General features: G+C 44.4%; 1 protein-coding gene across 6 annotated transcripts in view; it reads right to left on the reverse strand.

The window, feature by feature from the left end:
* Nucleotides 1-4,013: 4,013 nt before the first annotated feature.
* The window catches only part of EIF4E2 (eukaryotic translation initiation factor 4E family member 2), a 28,479-nt gene continuing 11,462 nt past the window's right edge, over nt 4,014-21,030 (reverse strand). For 2 of the 6 annotated variants that reach the window (XM_028140558.2, XM_008138405.3), the window contains 5 exons: nt 19,879-19,983; nt 17,675-17,827; nt 17,442-17,578; nt 10,869-10,946; nt 4,014-4,527 (listed from right to left, as the gene is read on the reverse strand). In XM_028140558.2, coding sequence (XP_027996359.1) covers nt 10,901-10,946; nt 17,442-17,578; nt 17,675-17,827; nt 19,879-19,983 — 441 coding nt within the window. In that variant the 3' untranslated portion in view covers nt 4,014-4,527; nt 10,869-10,900. Of the gene's footprint in view, nt 4,528-10,868; nt 10,947-15,443; nt 15,710-17,441; nt 17,579-17,674; nt 17,828-19,878; nt 19,984-21,030 lie in introns of those variants that run through there. The other 4 variants (XM_028140557.2, XM_008138404.3, XM_028140555.2 and 1 more) reach the window with 3 other exon arrangements.

Genomic DNA, 21,030 nt, shown 5'->3' on the forward strand with positions numbered 1-21,030 from the left:
GTCTCACCAGGCCATTTGGGGCTCTTCAGGACACTGACTGGGGAGCATTAGGAGGGGAAACCTGGGCACAAGTTCCCCCACAATAAAGGTAGGAAGGACCATAGCTGAAACCCAGAGAATCCTCTAGAAACAGCAAATATGAATGAAAAACTGTAACAAAGGCTGCACAATTCAGACCCTTTGGAGTAAAGGTGTGAATCAACCATGTCAAATGAAGAATGCTGACCAGCTGAGGTCCTGGCTGAGGGCCCAGCAAATACAGCGAGGAAGTGGACAAAGAAGTTATAAAACACCAGCTCCAGCCTCATGAGTTAGACCGCACATCCTTCCTCGATGTACACGGCAGCTCTTCCTGGAGGTGCTACCCGCACGCAATTTTCTTTCCTCAGTATTTCATGCAAGTTTTGCTGGAAGCTAAAGCCTTTAATCTTTATTTATTTTTTTTAAAAATATATATATTTTATTGATTTTTTACAGAGAGGAAGGGAGAGGGATAGAGAGTTAGAAACATCAATGAGAGAGAAACTTTGATCAGCTGCCTCCAGCACACCTCCTACTAGGGATGTGCCCGCAACCAAGGTACATGCCCTTGACCGGAATCGAACCTGGGACCCTTGAGTCCGCAGGCCGACGCTCTATCCACTGAGCCAAACCGGTTAGGGCTACCCTTTAATCTTTAGGTGTCATTATTATTCTACATTCTGTTCAGATGAGACTGTGACTGAGGAATCAACGTAGCCCAGAGGTCCACAGATTGTTGAGCTTTGCACTTCCTGTTTGGGGAGAGGATAAGAACATACTGCAATTAATTCTATCTTGGGCAGAAAAAGAGTTGCTTTTGTGGTATTATTAAAGTTCAAATATGTGTAGAAGGGTGTGTATAGATGCTGAGGACTATACCAATTACTAAGCTCCTTCCTCTCAGCCTCACCTGTTTTTGGGATACTGGGCATAGAACTGGGCAAATATCCTGCTTTGCCAGCTGGCATACCTTAGGTTTCTCCAGCAGGGTGCCCATGAGGGAAGACTCGATGCTGGAGGGAGAGAAGGGCCATGCTCCTGCTCCCATCAGCAGGATTCCAGCCCCGTTTCTTTGCCTCTGCAGCAGCAATGTGTTCCCACAGCCAAGCCCGACTGCCATGTCTGAGCTCAGAACCAGCTGCATTCGCACCCAGACACCAGCACCAGGTGGGCAGCATCCACGCTCAGAGGCAGCACTTCTGGATTTGCTGCCTCCTTCATTTTTTAGTGTTTTCTTTTTGCCCTTTTAGTTACTGAGTAAACAATCCTATCATACTATAAACATAACTTGTGTGAGGTTTCTGCCTCCTATTTGGACCATGACTGATACACATAGCAAGGAAATGTCTATCTACTGAAACAGGGCCTCAAGACTGTATTGTTTTAAATCCTTTAGACACAATAACTGAGGCTCTGTAAGTTTCATTTTCTCTTGGTGTTTCCCATGGGCACTGGACATCCGTACACCCCATATGTCCACCTTTGGGCTAAGCTACATTCCAAGCCTAGGCTGGGAGTGATTTCTCACTTCAAAATCTATTTTCTGCCCTAGCCGGTTTGGCTAAGTGGATAGAGCGTTGGCCTGTGGACTGAAGGGTTCCAGGTTCGATTCTGGTCGGGGGCGCATGCCTGGATTGCGGGCTCGATCCCTAGTGGGGGGAATGCAGGAGGCAGCCAATCAATGCTTTCTCTCATCATTGATGTTTCTATATCTCTCTCCCTCTCCCTTCCTCTCTGAAATTAATAAAAATATATATCAAAAAAATCTAATTCCTTGAACTTTCTTCCATTCCAATATTCCTTACCAAAAATTGAGAATTACAACCACATTTTGGCATTATAAATGTAAATTGTGTTTTGGCAGTGATTAATACCAATGAGAGAATATTTTAATAACATAGTTATGATACTGACACTGTCTGCACCATCCACATACTGTGTTCTGGGATGCACTTAAAACAAAGACCTGTGCACAGATTACCCATTTCCCTTGTATTGAAGAGGCCACACCCAGTTCTTGCTGATACTTTCCATTTATTACTGCAGTAGACAATTGCTCTGAAAGTGCAACACTAGATCCCTCCTGCCACGGCCTCTGCTCCTCCGCTGGCAGATCCTTGGAAATTCATTCTTAGAGCATGCGGACCATAAGCTTCTCTCTGGGTAGAAACTTATTGCCGCTGCCAATGTCACAAGGAAAACACAAACACACACAGGAATAGAAAGACAAAATGAGAAGAGAACAGGAGAGGAGTAGGGGCCAGTTTCAAATGGCAAACTCAGCAGAGGGTCTTGGGAAAACAGCCCGCCTGTGCAAAGTGGAAAGAGACTCCCCGTATCCCAGCAGCAGCGTCTACATTTGTTAGGTGCACCCTTCCCCGTGTCTCTAGAACAGACGAAACCGTAACCACGCACGTGTCACGTCTCAGCACAGCAGAGGCCGGAGTCAGAAGTGAAAAGACCTCTCCAGCCAGGCTGGAGAATGGGTGATTTGGATAAAGTGACTCTTCAAGCTCTCATTTGAAGCTGTTAGGCAGAGTATCTGGAGCGCTCTGAGGGTAAGATGCTGCCTAACAAATAACTCTGGTTTGACCTAGCATAGGGTCAGCCTATTTTTGATGGAAAAAAGTTAAATTTCAAAAGTGGGAGACATGAGCAGCTCTGGAAAACACAAGAGAGTAAAAGATCTGAACAATGAGACAAAAAAAAAGCAACATGAATATGGACAATACACCTAAGCACTGGGCGTGACAAATCCCTCACTCAAGAACACTTTGCGCACACGCACCCACACAATAGTCAGGTAGATGCCCAAAGGAGGGCAAATCCAAATGTCTGCTCTCTTTGGAATATCCATGCAATTCTGAGTTTAGGCAGAAGTAAAGACCTCCCTGGGTCTACACAGACCTCAGGAGGCAGCCTTTGCTCCCCATTTTAGCCATGTTGCTCCTATGTTTGTTTGCCTGAGCCCTTCACAATGGTCCGGGCACTAGAATTTATTCTTCACATTCCTGGAGTTTAAATCATTGCTAGATCTTATCCGATCTAACTTCACCTATAACGGAAGCACCTCCCTTTGGCCCCTGTACTCCTCTCTTCTTTTAGGAAAAAACATCCCAAAACAGTGGCAATTAGAGGGTGTTTAGGAGTTGAAAAGTAGGAGAGTAATATAAATACAATAAGGAAATGCCTGTTACTCTCCTATGACTTCTCTGAGACCAGGTGGCTAAGGACTCCTGGTCTACAAGGATAGGTTTTAGGAGAGACCTTAATTTAAGGTACTTCGATCTCTGCTCACAAGAGCCTAGTAAGACAGTGCTCCTTGGAGGTTGCTGTACGATTGGTACTCAGTACTTATTTCAATTCTAGGTGCTTCTCGCCTCTCTGACTGCAGTCCTTCTGAGTCAGATGACCCAGCTTCTCTGATGCATGCCCAATCATTTCTAAAGCATGCCTGCAGTAGCCTAACATATACCAGGTGACGAGGAATGAAAGCAGGTCTCCAACCACTGCAGACAGGCACAGCCTTGCAAAGAAAGCCATCTATCATAGTCACCTTTTCTTCAGTTGTCCCAGTTTCAGGATCACAGAACTTACCATACTAAGTATTAATACCTGGCAAAAACCAGCTTTTGCTTCCCTTCCTCAATGAGGGGTGCGCAAGAACCCACAGAAACAGGCTGCACACACAGGCCCTGACCATCTGGGGAAATGGTTTCAGCACTGCCTTCAGCTCCAAATCCCACACTCGGAACCTCTGCTAGAATCCTGCTCCTAACAAACCGGATGCCGCTCCAGTTTAATTTTCAGTCACCTTCTGAGCCGCCTCAGGGGACGTAGAGTAGCCACCTGGATTACAGTTCTAAGTGCAGCAGTGCCTAAGAGGAAAGAGTCCCACACGAGGGAAGACAGAGGGCGTAAGGCAGGAGACCATGCAAAATCAGTAACACATTTTTAGAAGGTGGTGGGCTTGGGGGAAGAGGGGAGCAAAATAAACAAAACGTCCCAATAATTTAATGGCAAAGCTAGAAGAGCATTTACAGCTATCCCGGGACCTCCAACAAAAAGTGTTTCCTGGATGCACAGACATTCGTAATACTGACAAGTCTCAGTGGACAGCTCTGGCTGGTACACGTGGTTGCGACACCCTTTGTACAGTAGAGAGGAGCATGACAGAGGGCCTGTGAGGCATCTGGACAGCACACAGCAAAACGAAAGGCTAGACTTCCCCCCACAGTAACCCATTAAAAAAAAAGTGTGTCTATTACAAAGTCACGTTTGCCATCTTTCCACTTTATAAAGTCAGCGATGCTGGAGGGTGTCTAGCAGAATCCATCCTCCAGGAATGAGTGCAAAAGGGACGTCCCTTCAGTAAGCAGATGGAAGGACCAGCTGGAGACCTCCCATCCATTTCGGACAAACACACACATACTTAAGGAAAAGGATTATTGCCAGCTTGTGTACGTTCACAATGTGATTTTTGTATTTCGAAAGCTTGAATTGTCCCTGAAAGAAAAAATGGAGAAAATAGAGCATTCAATACACTGATCATCTATAGGCAACACACACACACACACACACACACACACACACACACACACACACACACACAGGGGAGACCTGAATGAACTAAGCAGCTCTGGGGCCCTCATGACCATGACACAGTCCAGGACCCTCCTTCCTACTAATCTAATGCCGGCACAGCAACCGGCCTCCCAAGTTCCTTCATACACTCCAACTCAACTGTGCAATAGCAAATGATTAGAAACCACCCAAATGCCTATCAACAGGGGGACTTGTTAATATTAATGTAATGGCACATTCATACAATGGGACACTGTGTAGCTTAGAAAACACAAGGAAGCTCCCTACTAATATGGAAAGATCTCCAAGAGAAGTGGATAAGTAAGGATGCAGGACAGTGTGTGCACACAGTATGCTACCTTTTATGAAAGCGGGGATGGGGGAACTAAGGTCATAGCTCACATTTGCTTGTATATACATAAAGCAACTCTGTAAGGTTCCATAAGAAACCAACAGCAGTGGTGACCTGGGGCAGGGGAAGGGAAACAGTGAAAACTGGGAAGACAGAGTCAGAGTGGGAGGGAGACCTCTCTTTTTCTTAGACACACACATACTTAAAAAAAAACAAAAAACCGAACATATGATTTTATTATGTATTTAAAAAAAAATCAACCAACCCGCCAACCAAACTACCCTCCCCATGTTCAAAACTTATAGCAATTTAAAAGGGATATTCCAAGAGGTGAAACTTAGCTATAATTCTTGAAAGAGAAGCATGTATGTGTGTGACAGACAGACTGTAAGATGTGTCCTGTTAGTTGCCTTCGATTGGCTGCAGACCGGTTTGGTCATCCACTAGTACCCACCCTGTTCCCACTAGAAATCCAATGACATCTCAGCAGTTCACATTGCCATTTGCATCTGGAAACCTAAGGGCTGGAAGGGGCACTCAAGATCACCTTACCTTACCTACTGCTGTGGCCCAGTGCTTAAGACTTAAATTTGTATGAAATTTTGAAACATTAACCTTATTTTAAAGTCATTATTTCCCTTTAATTTTAATGAACATTCTAGAAACTTTGGCTTTAACAGGCCTGTCTTAAAATGATTACAACTGATTGGGCATAGGGCAAGGGTTCAGATGAAAGAATATGCTCGGCCCAACCAGGCAGCAGTTTTCTCCCGCTATCAGCGGAGGGGTTCTCCCAGTGCTGGGGCAGGCTGACTGTGACTAACAGCCCTCACTACACCAAGAGCGTGACTGCACACAGTACACAGATGGACGGGAAGCTGGAACTGGTGTGGGCCAACTCTGCCTAGGAAGAGATTGATGTTATCTCAAAAACCACTGGTGTTTTTGTAAGTGACATGCATGACCATGTAGCTCATTTATCAATGGCTACTGAGCACTTCAATGATTTCTGTCTAAGGAGTTGAAGGTTTAACACAAAGAGAACTTAATGGGGTGAGCAGCTATTTTAAAGGGCCCTTTAAAAGGACAGACCCTGCCCTAGCTGGTTTGGCTCAGTGGATAGAGTGTCGGCCTGCAGACTGAAGGGTCCTGGGTTCGATTCCAGTCAAGGGCACTTACCCAGGTTGCAGGCTTGATCCCCAGTGGGGGCCATGCAGAAGGCAGCCGATCAATGATTCTCTCTCATCATTGATGTTTCTATCTCTCTTTCCCTCCCCCTTCCTCTCTGAAATCAATAAAAATGTATAAAAATAAACAAAAGGACAGACCCCACTGAGGTGCCAGAAATAGCTAGTAAATGACAAGGAATGTACCTGATCCTAAGGCAGAAAAGCAAGCATAACTAATGTGTGTGTGCTACTTCTGAGCCCTCTTGGGATGATGTGCTGTAACACTGAGTCTACACGACAGAGGACACCCCTAACAAAGGAGTAGTTAGGAAGGAATGGTTTGTTCTGTTTCATCTCTTCCTTTTTTTAAAATCTTCACCCAAGGATATTTTTTTTCTGTTGATTTTTTTTTTTTTTTAAGAGAGGAGGGAGAGAGAGGAAGGGAGCGAAGGAGGGCGAGAGGAAGGGAGAGAGTGACAGAAAGGGAGGAAGAGAGAGAGAGAGAGAGGAAGAGAGAAACATCGATGTGAGAGACAGATCAATTGGTTGCCTCCCACACAAGCCCTGGGGATCAAGCCTGTAACCGAGATACGTGCCCTTGACTGGAAATCGAAACTGAGACAACTCCGGTCCGTCAGCCAACACTAACCACTGAGCAAAACTAGCCAGGGCCCATCTCTTCCTTTTGATGCCACCTCTATTCCCATTAAGCAATTGGATGACAAAAGTCAACGAGCAGGGAGAAATAAGATGAGTGACTAGAAAGGCAGCGGGTGTGGGAGTAGATTCAGAGTTTTCTGACTATGGGAAAATGATCTATCTTGGAGTAAGAGAGATGGCAGACAAGGGTCTGGACGAACCCTTTCAGCTGGTTAGTGATGTAAAGAAGAGCATTTTCAAGATGTCACCATCATAAGTAGGTGACCATCTTTTGGAAGAATTCCTGTACTGTGCTGGGGTTGGGCCAGAAACAAATTCTTCTTTCTGTGGCAGGTAAGCTGAAGAGCTCTATAACAATTTCCCATTTAGATATTTAATATTTACTCTAATTATTTATATTGTCATAGATCTCTTCAGAGTCAGAAAACCTAAGACGTTATAATCATGCTAAAGTCTGAAAAACGGAAAAGGGAAGGAGAGGAGTAAAGAAGCCAGGAGAATCAGCTGTTTTTCCAGTCTGATATAAAGGATCAGAAAGAGCAACAGGATGGGCGACAGGCTCCTGACAATGACAGGCAGGTGGCAGTTGGCACTGGTCCGGCCTTTCTAAAACAAGTGGGCTGAGAACAGCCTGGTGCCAAATTTAGTCTGAGGAATTTGTTCACCTCAAACCAGCTGGGAACTGATCCTCCGTTCGTCCCTCAGTTCATCCCTCACCTCGGCTGCAGTACACAGAGAGATTATGGAGATAGGAAATAGCAAAGGCCACAGGCGACTTTTGTTTTCTTATAAAAAGATGGGCTTTTGTTCTTTTAAAAGCAAACTAAAATTTAGAAAACCCAGCATGAGCTCCTGATAGCTAGCCCCTCCAGCCACCTAGCAATGCTGGGAAGGTTCATGGGCTAACAGAAAGGTTTTATTGTTTTTTATGTGAAAGATCTTTTAAAAAAAGAAAAAATTTACATTCTCATCTGTGAATTTAGTAAAGGGGCTTTCAGACATCAAGATGTCCACTGTAGCCCAACCAGTGTGGCTCAGTGGTTGAGTGTTGACCTATGAACTAGAGGTCATGGCTTGATTCCTGGTCAGGATACATGCCTGGGTTGTGGGCTCAATCCCCAGTGGAGGGCGTGCAGGAGGCAGCTGATCAATTATGCTCTCTCATCACTGATGTTTCTCTTTCTCTCTTTCTCTCTAAAATCAATAAAATCTATATATTTTTTAAAAGATGTCTACATTATCCTAACTCATTCCAAAAGATTTTTACATGCCAGGGCACAGGCCACGGAAGCCAAAAGACCCACAGTGCCAGAGGGACTCTTTCTCTACTGGATGACCCTCTATTCTGATGACAGGGCCTCAGAAATAGCAGAACTCCATCAAAATTGGCTTCTAACTTCACAATTGAAACAGCTTTCTAATCTACTCTGCCTCAAAACAATCACCTTCTTGTACTTCTAGAGAAATGGACAAGTACAAACTCTGGAAAGAATGAGCTAATAAGGTAGTTAATTCCTGAGCGGGGACCACTGGGGAGCAGGGTGGTTGGTTCCTCAGAAAAATGCCTCCTGCTCTTACAGAAACCTGCCCGTGTTGATGCCCAGTAGGGGCACCAAAATGATTCTGGTCCTGTAGGGAAAGTTGGGAGCCACCTAGGAGAAGCCCTCCCTGAGTGTCTGCTCTGAGAGCACAGTTACAAATTGGCCCATGGGCTTAAGAATCCACACTCTTCAAGGGAACATTCCCTGGGTATGTCCAACCCAGGCCAGCTCGGGCTCCCTCCTGCATATTAAGTAAAACTGCAAAGATCCTAGGTGCAGTGGGGCCAATTTCAATGTCTAATCTCTCACTGAGTGACCACACCAACTTCATTCCCCAAAAATACAGATCACAGTTCTGTGCCTGCCAGCCCAGACACAGAAGTAACCAGAATCCTCTCCCAGCAGCTGACTGGGACCTCTAAATGAAGGCATGGTATGAAGGGCAATACTGATTTGTAATGGGGTGTCAAATCAAATAGTCCTAAAATATTAGCAGCCATATAGAATGGCATAAAATATCAGAGAGAGGAAAAGTACTTGTAGTTCAATAAGAATTTATTTAAATAGCAGTTTTTATTCCTTCACAGATCATGATCTACTTGGAAGGAGAAAATGCAAAGAGAGGATGAGAGCTAAATGTCAGAGGCACTGAACATGAGCTGAGCTGGGTGTGTGCATCTTCTGGGAGCATCTCCTTCAAGGTTAAATCAATAGAGATGAAATATGAAGAAGACCTTCTCAAGTCTGTTAAGACAATGGAGTAAGCTGGGGTTTTTGTTTGTTAGACTCTAGTAATCCTCTCAGACTTCCAAGTCCGTGCCTCAAAGAACAGAAGTACCTCCTTCATCTTCCCATAAAAAAGACAGGGAATGGGGAGGAGGGAGAACATAGACTGTAAAATGGCAATCATGCACAGATAGGACTTTTCAAAGCAACTCTGAAATTTTTTTCTGGGGGATTTAGTGTTAGCTAAAGGGAGAGGGAATGATTTTAAGTTTTCTTCCATTCTGATTATTCCAATTTCATTTTAAAGCATTTTTTTTTTCATGGACCTAACATGATGTTGACTTTTAAAGGTATCATCATTTTATGTACTTTAAGAAGTAAACATTGCCAATTAAACTATGACAAAAATCTTTCTTATTACATTCACTGTAAGCATTCCAATTTTAGGGATGCAAAAGAAAAAAAAAGTGTGGATCTTAGACATAATTAAATATGGATGGTAATATTAAACAATTCTATATAGCACCAGGCCTCTGGAAATTAAACTTAATTTATTTTAAGTATCTGTTCTGCAGCCTGCAAATCAATGTATCTAATTGTACAGCTGATGCGTTTTTCATCCCTCCTGCATATCAGCAGTCATCTCAGAATTCCATGCTGACCACACTTTAGAGAATCCTTTTAACCTTCAATTTAAAAAATCTAATATTATCTAAAATTGAATTTATAATATGGGAATTAAACTGTTTTAAAAAGAGGTGTGAGTGGCATCATGCGTGTGTGCAGGAGTTCTGGGACTGTTGTCTATCCCCAGAGTCCTCAGACCCCTGCCACCAGCTTCTGTCCCTCACCGTGTCACCCTCTCTTCTAGCTCATCTGTGGGATGCAGGTCTCCTCTTCTTGAAAAGCCTCACTTCCTCCCTGGGAAGGTGGAGTTCTGAAGCAGCTACTACTGTTGACGTGATCTGTTCCATGCTTAGAAATCCTTTCTTAGGAATGGTGGTGCTGGTGGTGGTGGTGGTGGTGGGGGTGATGTACAGGAAAACGATCTCAGGTCAGGCCTACACAGATCCCATCCTTCTATCCACCTCTTTCATTCTGAATAAATACACCCAACTTTCCTGCTACAGCAGCAGACATGTTAAGTGGTGCTCAACAAAGAGAGACTCTCCTAACCGATATACAGATGTTCTTCCAATGAATGCTCCAGCTGGCCTGGCCTTCAACATCCCAAGGCCTCTCCCTACTGGGAAACGTGCGATGGTTATTACAGTACACACAGGAGCTGTCTCCTATGGAGCCCGGCATCGGCACCAGCCCTTTCACTGCGAAAACCTCAAAGTTCTCACTGGCTCCTCACAACTGACAAACACCACCAGCAAGCAAGAGACATACCTCTCACCTACTCCATGTAAGTCACAGGACACTGTCAGATGGTTTAACATGGCCACATCTGGGCAAAAGAAAAAGGACTTGTGGCACATTTATAATCATGAAATGCTGTCATCAGAAGAAATCTGAGATGTTAGTCAGTGAAACCTCACTTCCCAAGTGAGAAAACAGAGGTACAGTGAGGTTAAGAAAACAGAGGTACAGAGGTACAGTGGCCTGCCCAGGGTTCACCCCGAGACATGTCTGGACCCAGTGTTTTCTGAGACTGACAATCAGTCAGGGAGGCTGGAGCTGATTCGGAGGCGACTCCATGCTGGCAGAACAAGGTTGGGGCAAGTGGGGAGGGCACAGCCCCTGGGAAAGAGGGGTCCTATGGCTGAGAGGTATGTCAAAAGGTTACAGAGAAGATTGACAAGGCCCTACCCTGAGTATGAGAGACAGAGGGGAGCGTCCGATCAGCGGCCGCTGCTGTTCACCAGGCCATGAAACTCCTCCCAGGCCCTGGCAAACCAGAGACAAAAAACATAATAGCACATTCAGATCAAAAGCTTTTTAACAGAGAGAACAGACACATAACCCCACATCCCATTCCAGATACCCTCAAGGTCGAGTGCAGCCCACGATACCCGGAAGCATTGCAATGAGCTTTCCCACCTGGACTTGCCCTCAGATTCACAGTAATGTCAATGCCTTTAGGGACAGCTGGCACTTGTCCTGACTGGCCCTCACTATTCCCGCGAGGCTTTGTATCCACTCCTTCAACAAGTCTACCCGGGAGGCCAATGCGGTAGGAGCTAAGCTCAACCATTACAAGACACCCCCAATTCTCTGGAGCAAGGGCAGCAGTGGGAGGTAAGGGCAGGTGGCAGAAACTTTCTTATCGGGTCTCACCTTGAGGGTAATAGCAGGTACCCGACAGCATTATGGTGTCTAAAGATGCAATGGGGAAACTACTCCATCTCTGTTTGCACATTTCCAACCTTCTGACCCTTCTAACTTCAGACCCCAAATTTGTACCAGGTTGTTTCAGAATATACCCATGTAAGTATCTTAAAATGTAAGCTGTGTAAAAACAAAAAATTTAAGCTGTGCAGGTCACAGGTCAAAATTTCCAAGAACAATGCTCATGACTTCCATGCTGATTAACTCAGAAACAGAGATAAGGGATAAGAATGTGACCGAGGAGTACAGTCTCTCAGAGTGTGCTCAACAAAGAGGCCCTTGGTGACTGCTGGCTGGAAAACAGGAGAAACCCAGAGTCCCTATGCATCCAGAAGCCCTACCACCTTGTTTTCTGAGGAACTGATGCCCTAACTTTTGCCCCAGCCACTTCTCAGCCCCACTAGAACAGAATGTCTGGTAAGTCCCCTGGGAATTGTGTGTGTGTGTGTGTGTGTGTGTGTGTGTGTGTGTGTGTATATGGTTGAGACTTCTAAATCTAAAATGCATTTTTTTCAATTATTCATCCTTGGTTTAAAGGGGTGACAATACCCAGGGTGACAACATATTGTGTCACTTACTACAGGCTTAAATTATGGCCACTAAAATACAATTTTTACCAGACCTTCTAAAGGTAGCTTTTCTTCTTCTTCTTTTTTAAATAGGGAGAGATTAAATACAGAGATTTGGCACAACAAATTCACTCTTCTAGGTGATACTTATACATGTTTCATCAGTATTTCCCTTTTGAACAGGAGCATTTATAAGTTCATGATCTACCTCTTAGAATAAAAATTTGATGTGCAGTTAATGGTTTCTTCAGAGTATTACCAAAATTACAAATATATGATAACTGAAGAAAAATATAAAACCACCAAACAAGTGTGCCAGTCTCTGTTAATTCAACAAACAATTTTCACAACAAGAAATCTGTTTCACAGCCCATCCTGGTGACGGGAACGTGATGACGAACTCTGTGAGTCCAGGAGTGATGTCAGAAGGCCCTTTCACTTCATTCCAAATTAAGACAAGGGCAAAGCAAAATCTGATGCTTGGGCAATGACCCAGGAAACCCCTCTCTCATTTTAACATTGAGATTTAAATACTATTTAAATATCCAGAGAAATTACATGGTTGCGTTGAAGCTTCGTCTCCTGTATCCTTTTGTTTCCAGAAAGGCCTACACTAGTCCAAACAGAGCAGTTCTGTGTTAAAAACCTACACTAACCCATTCTGGCATTAAACTAGGCTCCCATTTTTTTTAGAAGTATATTCCTTACATATTAAACCTCAACATGAAGAATCTGGGTGAAGAAATTTCCTCACATGGATACAGTGGAAATAAATTAGTTGGTCATAGTCACTGGGGTACAATGTAGACCAACAAATCACCTGCCTAAAGCTAGGTGCGAATATTCTAACTCTTTTCCATACGACATCCCAGGCATACTGGTAATATTAAAACTTGCTTCTTTTAAAGGTAAAAAAAAAAAAGTTTAATGTTAAAAGTGTCATATGAATGAAGCTTTTAAAATAATAACTGAGATTAATATAGCCTACAGGGAATTCTGGACAATTTCAAATGACAGAGTCAAAAGAGTCCCTTAAAGACCACTCTTGTTTCAGCTCACTTACCAGAAAGCAAACTGAGAGCAGAGGTCCATGTCTGGGTAACTCCGAACTTGTCCCACCCTCCACCCGCTAAAGCCTGTTCATAGTCTTGCACTCAGCTGGCCCTCAATACTCATGGACAAACTCCGCCTCCTACTAGTCTGGGCTTTCTTTACTTTGAACATCAGTAAGGAGTATCTTTCATAAGGCAGGCCAGCATTTAACACTGGTGTGACCCAGTGCCACCAGGCTGATTTAGCCACAACAGAAGGGATATTTGGTCGCTGCCTACGAAGTTCCATGTTTAAGTATAATGAAATCTAAACAAGGTTAAGGAAATCCCCACGATTTGACCCATTTCTCCTCTAGAACAAAGAAATAGTCACCTACCCTCAAGTTTCTCTGCAGAGAGGGCTGGTCACTTTTCCCAACACTGTGGCCCACTGAGTGAAGCTGGCCCTGTCTTCCCCTCTTCAATCCGGGCCAGATGCACAAAGGGATTCAATGGCACTATTCCAGAAGTTATTTCCTCACAAAAGACTGCCCGGTTTTATCCTGGGCCCACGATTCTGGGTTGCAAGTCTGTCTTAGATTTCTTCTCAAAATGGAGGACACAGTGAGACACTTGATGCCTCCAAGGACCCAAACCTGTAAAACCTTAACTGCGATTGGCCTCATTAGGAGCCATGCACCTGAAGCGAACACTCCATCTAACAAGTTTCCCGTTTCTCAATGGGACCTGCTATTGGCAACACAAAGGTAGGAGGCAGCAGGCAGGCGTCACCTCTGTAGCAAAGCAGCTCTGGTGATGTGTGCAGCAGTGTGTGCCTCTCAACTCACCTAGGAGTGCAGCAGGCAAAGGCCACAAGCAGTGTATTAGGGGCAGGCTAGAAAAACCGAACAGTTGAAAAAGGACATTGGAAACACAGCAAGGTGGAGGTATACTTGACTGAGAAATCTAGGCCACTCCTACAAAAAGTCCCACCAGAACACTTGGGAGTATTCTCCACAATACGTTTTCCCTTAATTTTCCCTTAAATTCTCAAGTCCCAGAAGCTGCTGTCCTTGGCTCAAGCAAAGCCATACCTGTGAGAGGCACAGGAAGGGAGCAAAGCAGACCAGTTCTGACTTCTGTTCACATGTGACAAGGAACAGAGGGGGCTGAAGGTCAATTTGGTGCTTTCTGATCAACTTACTCAGGAAGGTGATGTCAAGCTCATCCCCTGGACCAATAATATTAGGTGAAATTAAGGTCAATACATGTAACATAATAGCGGGAGGCAAGAGGGAAAAGGCCGTAAGAGGTAACTCTTTGACAAATGCTAAAAACAGAGAAAAGGCATTTCTACATACCATTTTCTAGAGACTTCAACCAATTTTGTATATGCAATAAACAAAGAAACAATGACACAAACAACTCCAGAAGGTTGAGCCTAGGGTGCTGTCCCAGTGTGTGTTTTGTGGAATCACAGGCCACGTGGAGACTGGTGGTCAGTCAGGATGTACAAGCACAGGGTGTCGCTGCCAGAATGGAACAGCCACTTTGGAAACTTCCACATTACGCCCATAGCCACCTTCACAGATACTATCAGGCAACCTGACCCAGTGTCTGCAAAAATGTTTATTTTTGGTTTTGGTGGTAGCTCCCAAGAAAGCCTGAAGTAATATGAGGCTTGCTGCAATTGTACATGCAGGTTAGGGCCTGCAGGCCAAGCTGCAGGTTACACAAGCCAAGCCACAAAGCATGTGAGGGGCTGGCACGTGCTGCAGTCAGATACCCTAAGGAGCAAACTCACGGAGGATGAAGATGCTTCCCCTCCTCAGATTCTAAGGCACAATTACCCTGGGAGAATGGGAAGGGCTAGAACATTGAGACCTTGCAAGCAGAGTTAGCCCAAAGAGGAGGATGACCTGGCCCTGAAGGGAAAGCGGAAGGGAAAGACTGGCAAAAAGCTTGTGGCTTGGGCAGCCCTGGCAGTGAGAAACCCCATTAACACCAAGCAAGGAAGCTATATATGTACAGCTACACACAGATGGAAGCAGGAATTTACCTCCAAGCAAGAGATTTCTTTGAAGTAAAGGCAAATGACGTCAGCAAAGCAAAGGCTGAGGATCCCCCCCCCCCTTTCCAACCTTAAGGACTTTCAAGCCGAATTCTACATCAGAAATCACTGTTCTTGTTAATCAGCGTGACGAGATGGAGACTGAATTCAAGTACCGAAAATGGGTCTCATGTTGAGAGCTAGATGTCTCCTCGTTATGTCAGACCTCAGCAGAAGTAGAACAAATACCACATGACACTGTACAATGAATGGGCTTATGGAAATGAGGCTGCATTCCCCCAATGGCCCTCCATGGAGAAGTCTGTGCCGTTCCTTAATATGGTGACAGTCAGTCTGAAAAGCCACTTCTTTGATGCACCATAAAGAGCAAGAGCATGAGACAAGCTAGTTTAGCACCATTTATTAAGTGATCTCAGCTGTTGTTGTAGCTGCTGTGTATCAGCCTGTTCTTAAAACATAAAATGCTCTTCCAATTCCTCTTGTCCAGGACAGAAGAATCTTCCAGGTAGCACGCCAACAGAACAAGAGACTCCGATGATGCCAGCTTCAATGATGGTGCCATCCAGAGAGGGAGAGGGTCATGGCACATTCAACCGCGGCTTCCAGAGGTTTTGAAAAAGGAGCCTTTGGGGGCCCAGCCTGCCTGGCATTCTAGTGGAAGTGCAAAAGGTTGGCACATTGGGAGAGGAAAGAGGGGGACGCAGGGAAAGTAGCATCTGGGTGTCAAGGAGGGTTTTCTGGTCCCTGTAGCTGCAGGCTGGAGTACTAGGCAGACCTCTGGATAAAGCAGCGAGCAGCAGTCTAAGGCAAAAAGCCCACAGGCTCTCCTAGACTCTGTAAGGACTTGAATACATTTCTACAAGTCAGGAAAAACTGCCTCAGGGCATTAGAAAGGTAGATCAGTGGAGAGGGGAAAAGTTGAAAAATACCTCTTTCCCTTCCTATCCAGGTGAAAAGCTTGCTTTTTTTTTTTTTTTTTTTTGGGGGGGGGGGGGGGGGTGTTTAGAAACCTTGAATGTAAGAGTCCTAGAAAAAGTAGGTGTGGACCTCTCCAGCCTGGACTGATCTAGCTGGAGGGCAGAAACTACTTCTACCCCAGAACGAAGAATAGGAAAAATGTGCTTAGAGAAAAACAATGCTAACACAGGACTGCTAAGTCAAGCAACCAGGGCAATGGCCAGCTAATAACTCTTGGCTGCTTCATTGAGTCATAAGCAGCCATTTGATTATGAACGAACTCCTATGGCAGTGTTCCCAGTTAAAAACTGGCCCTTAGCTAGTTTTAGCTAACTCCACCCACAACATCATCTGTGACTGCATGGGAAAAAGACTCCCAAAATGGTCCGTCTGCTGAACACCATCACTGGGCTCATTATGGTCTTTAATAAGAATAACATTATGATGATATCATTTCTAATGATGATGATGATGACAGCAACAATAGTAACTTGGCCCTGTAAGAGCCATCTCCATCTGAGGACCTTCCATTAGAAAGATTCAATCAGCCACCCAACAACCCCGTTAGGTAAAGTTATCATTATCCCCCATTTTACAGACGGGGGAACTGAAGCAGAGTGGCAGAGACTTGCCAAAGGCACACAATGATGCTGGAGTCAAAGGAGAGAACTAACCCTAAAAGTCCCGACTCCTAGTTGGCTAGCTCTCCGTCCAGTTTTGAGGAAATCTAATAGCCACTCCCCACAACTTCATCATAGTAATCTGAACTTATTTCTGGCACTCAATCACTGAAGGAGCAATCCTAACCGGTGATTCTGTGTGGATGTCTGGCTCCATTTCCCTAAGTCCTAGGACGAGGGCAAAGCAAAGCCTATTTCCTGTTGGCATTCATGCTTCTCAGATTCTACTCTAACAAACACTCTATTCTGCTTCCTCTAGGATTTCAGCTCTACACACAAGGAAATGGAGTCACATTCCTGATAAGAAGTTAATTTCCCAGGATAAAGAAACAGACTGAAGCTAACAGGTTAAAAACACATGCAAAAGTGGGGGGTTGGAGTGGACAGGGAGGACCTTCTTGTTCAGTGAAATTATCTTTAAAACAAGCAAGAAAAAGAAGAGCGCTTTGTCTTTCATTTTAAGATAGTGGTTAGCCAATGAAAGACAAGACAGCCCATGGAAATAAAGCAAGCCCAGGCACTGCAACTGGGATTCTGCAGAGGGGCTCTCTCCGATACAGTGAGGTGAGCAGGGAGCCTCACCAGCAAAGAGCTGCTCCAAGTGGCCAGAAGCATTAGAGGGGAAGACTGCTCTGTACTTTTTCCACAAGTCAGTCTCCTGTACGACCGTATTCCTCTGGACCCAACTAAGAACCTACTTCTGCTAAGGTTAGGGATATGCACCCCCAAACCCCCCCAACACGTACTTGATGCTGTCGGTGTGGGTTTTGTATTCCATAATGGTGTTGGGAGGTAGGTTAAGCACTCGCCGAAGCGTATCCCGGATTCGGGCTGTGGTTGCTTGGTCGCTGGCAGTCTTATTCCATATTGAAATAATGTCCTCCTACAGGAGGAACAGAGGGACTCATCAAAGCAAACCAGAGGCAGTGAGGAGAGCAAAGGCAACACATGAAACCAGACCTGCCCGCAGGAAGCTTACCTGAAACCGGACAGAGACTACAGCACCACAGATCTCCTCCCCAACCATGAACTGTTCCCCCAACATGGCCAGGATGAGATTCTCCCAGCAACGCGATGCCAAGCCCTTCCGCAGCCGAATAATCCACTTGCCACCATTTTTATTTGCATCATCCTATAAAAAGACAGAAAGCATTGAAGTTAAAATATGGTTTCACAGCTCTTTTTTTTTTTTTTTGCATGAACACTAAAAGGTCTTGTCACTTTCCAATTATTCAACTTTCTAGGAAAAATGTTAGGAAGAGAAGATACAGAAAACAAAGAAAAACAAGGTGGAATCCTTATACAAGCCATTACAAAAAGTGGCTGAACATACGATTTAAAAAGAATACTACCCAAGAATTTTAAAAAGAAAGAAAAAGAATCCTGCCCTGGCCAGGTGGCTCAGTTAGTTGGAGCACCACCCTGTACACCAAAAGATTGCAGGTTCAGCCAAAACCGGTTTGGCTCTGTGGATAGAGCGTCGGCCTGTGGACTGAAAGGTCCCAGGTTTGATTCCGGTCAAGGGCATGTACATTGGTTGCGGGCACAACCCCGGTAGGGGGTGTGCAGGAGGCAGCTGGTCGATGTTTCTCTCTCATCGATGTTTCTAGCTCTCTATCCCTCTCCCTTCCTCTCTGTAAAAAATCAATAAAATATATTTAAAAAAAAAAAAAAGATTGCAGGTTCAATTCCCGGTCGGGACACATACCTAGGTTATAGGTTTGATCCCCGGTTGGGGCATGTACAGGAGGCAACCTATCAATATTTCTTTTTCACATGGATGTTTCTCATTCTCCCCCGCCCTTCCTCTCTCTCTAAAATCAATAAAAACATATTCTCAGGTGAGGATTAAAAAAAAAGAAGAATAAAAATCCTTTTTTGAAACTACTTTAGTAATCAAAATGAAATATCAGATCTCAAACACAGATCATGCCTCACTTTTATTATTATTTTCATTCCTCACTTGGTTTGCTAAGAGTTTACCAGGTGTCATCATGTCCCAAATATACAAACAGGAAGCCACAGTCTCTCCCAGACTCAGTCTAGCTGAGGAGACAGGCAAGAACATTAATTACAGCAGGATAGTCTGTCCAGCGCTACTGTATCAGAGTATGCACAATAAATTAAAGAATGAGACCTCTAAAAAGATTAAAAAAAAAAAAAAAAAAAAAGAATGAGACCTCTAAAAAGATTAAAAAAAAAAAAAAGAATGAGACCTCCAGAAAATACTCAAGAAGAGGAAACATTTAAGCTGGGTCTTGAGGGGCGCAGGAGTCAGCCAGGCAGAGCAGGTGAAGAGGCTGCAAGCACTGGGAAGAGCATGAATCTGCGCAGACTCTGAGTGTGTGATGGGGGTAGTCAAAGGAAGGTCCAGCAGCACCAAAGGGAAGATGTGGAAATGATGGGAGACGAGGCCTGAAAGGTAAACTAGCTGCAAGATCATGTGAGCAACAGAGAGCTGCATAACATTTGTAATTTTGTGGGTGGGTGGGAGGGAAGGTGTGATCACATTTGTCTTCTAGAAAAATGCCATGGTATCAGAGTAAAGGATGGATTTCAGCAAAGCAAAGAGATCAGCTCTGGGTCTCCAATTGGTGCCTGTAAGCTTATTTTTTACCCACTTTAATCATAAGTATACTAAGGTAATATACTACACACACAGCCAGTTCTACAGGATAAGGGGAAAAAAACAGCCCAGCCATTCTGGCTCAGTGGTTGAGCGTCGACCTATGAACCAGGAGGTCGTGGTTTGATTCCCAGTCAGGGCACATGCCTGGGTTGCAGGCTTGATTCCCAGTGGGGGATATGCAGGAGGCAGCCGATCAATGATTCTCTCATCATAGATATTTCTATCTCTCTCCCTCTCCCTTCCTCTCTGAAATCAATAAAAAACATATATTTTTAAAAAATTAAATAAAATGAAACCTATCCTTTAATGTTGTTACATACCACTTTAGTGATGAAACAATCTTTCAAAACCACCCAGCACCAACCCACCCAGACAAACAATGGCACTAGTGTCTTTTCCTGGAGGTCCCAGCTCTTAAGGCTGTACCAAACAGTAATGCAGTTTTGAAAGAAGGCTTAAAGTACTTTTAACCTTGGCAGGGCTAGCATCCCCATCTCCCCCCAACAATCCCCCCCAAAAAAAACCCTCAACTTTCTGAGGCCCTTAGTCCTCACCTCCCACATGGGTTTAATTCCTTCTTTGAAGAGATGGAAGTCACTGTGGCCTGTCAGGTCCCCAGGACGTACCATGTGGCTGTAAAACCTCCAGAATTGCTCCACCTGTGAAGAGAGGGCCCCAGAGTACAGAAGATGTGACCTTTCTTTTTCTTTGATTGAATGCAAGACTTATCTAAGAGAAAAGCATAAAACATGGAAGACATACTGTTACAGGCTATACTTTGGAAGGATACATTTTCATTTGGAGGACTGTGTGGGAGGAAGGGCGTGTTAGATGAAAGCATATGGTATAGCTGGATAAAAGAAAAAGTTAATATTGTTGATACAAGAAAAACTCTAAGGTCTCAGCCAGGAACCTTGGCTGGTGAAGTCATGCCAGTCAATATGCATCCTCCCACAGAGGCCACAGGATAACCATGACATGATGTGAGGACCTTGTTTTACATAATGGAAACCCTTTAGCTCTAAGGTATATTAAGTGCCACATAACCTCAGTTTAAATGCATTTTTTAGAACCAAATACCCTCTTTCTTTAAAAATATATTTTTATTAATTTCAGAGAGGAAGGGAGAAGGAGAGAGAGAGAGAAACGTCAATGATGACAGAGAATTATGGATCAGCTGCCTCCTGCATGCCCCACACTGGGAATCGAGCCCGCAACCTGGGCATGTGCCCTGACCAGGAATCGAACTGTGACCTCCTGGTTCATAGGTTGATGCTCAACCACTGGGCCACGCCGGCCGGGCCTAAATACCCTCTTGATCAAAGACTGTTTACTCAAATACAGCATTAGCTACAGTGAAATACATTTTAGTTCTACTTAATTACTGAGCACAGTGATAAAATCAACCACATGCAATATGCTGCATCATGGTGCCTTTCTAAGGCCAGGAGAGTCCAAACCAAGCAGGACTTAGCCTCTAATACTTAGGGTTTAAGTCCCTCTTCTTCTCATATAAATGTATATTTCAATTACAGTTTATATTCGATATATTATCTTGTATTAGTTTAAGGTGTACAGCATAGTGATTAGACAATCATATACTTTATCAAGTATTCTCCCAATATTTCCTGTACCCACCTGGCACCTTACACAGTTATTACAATACTAGAGGCGCGATGCACGAAATTCGTGCAAGAGTAGGCCTT

This window comes from Eptesicus fuscus, chromosome 11 (genome assembly GCF_027574615.1).
Source record: "Eptesicus fuscus isolate TK198812 chromosome 11, DD_ASM_mEF_20220401, whole genome shotgun sequence".
NCBI classification, from domain to species: domain Eukaryota; kingdom Metazoa; phylum Chordata; class Mammalia; order Chiroptera; family Vespertilionidae; genus Eptesicus; species Eptesicus fuscus.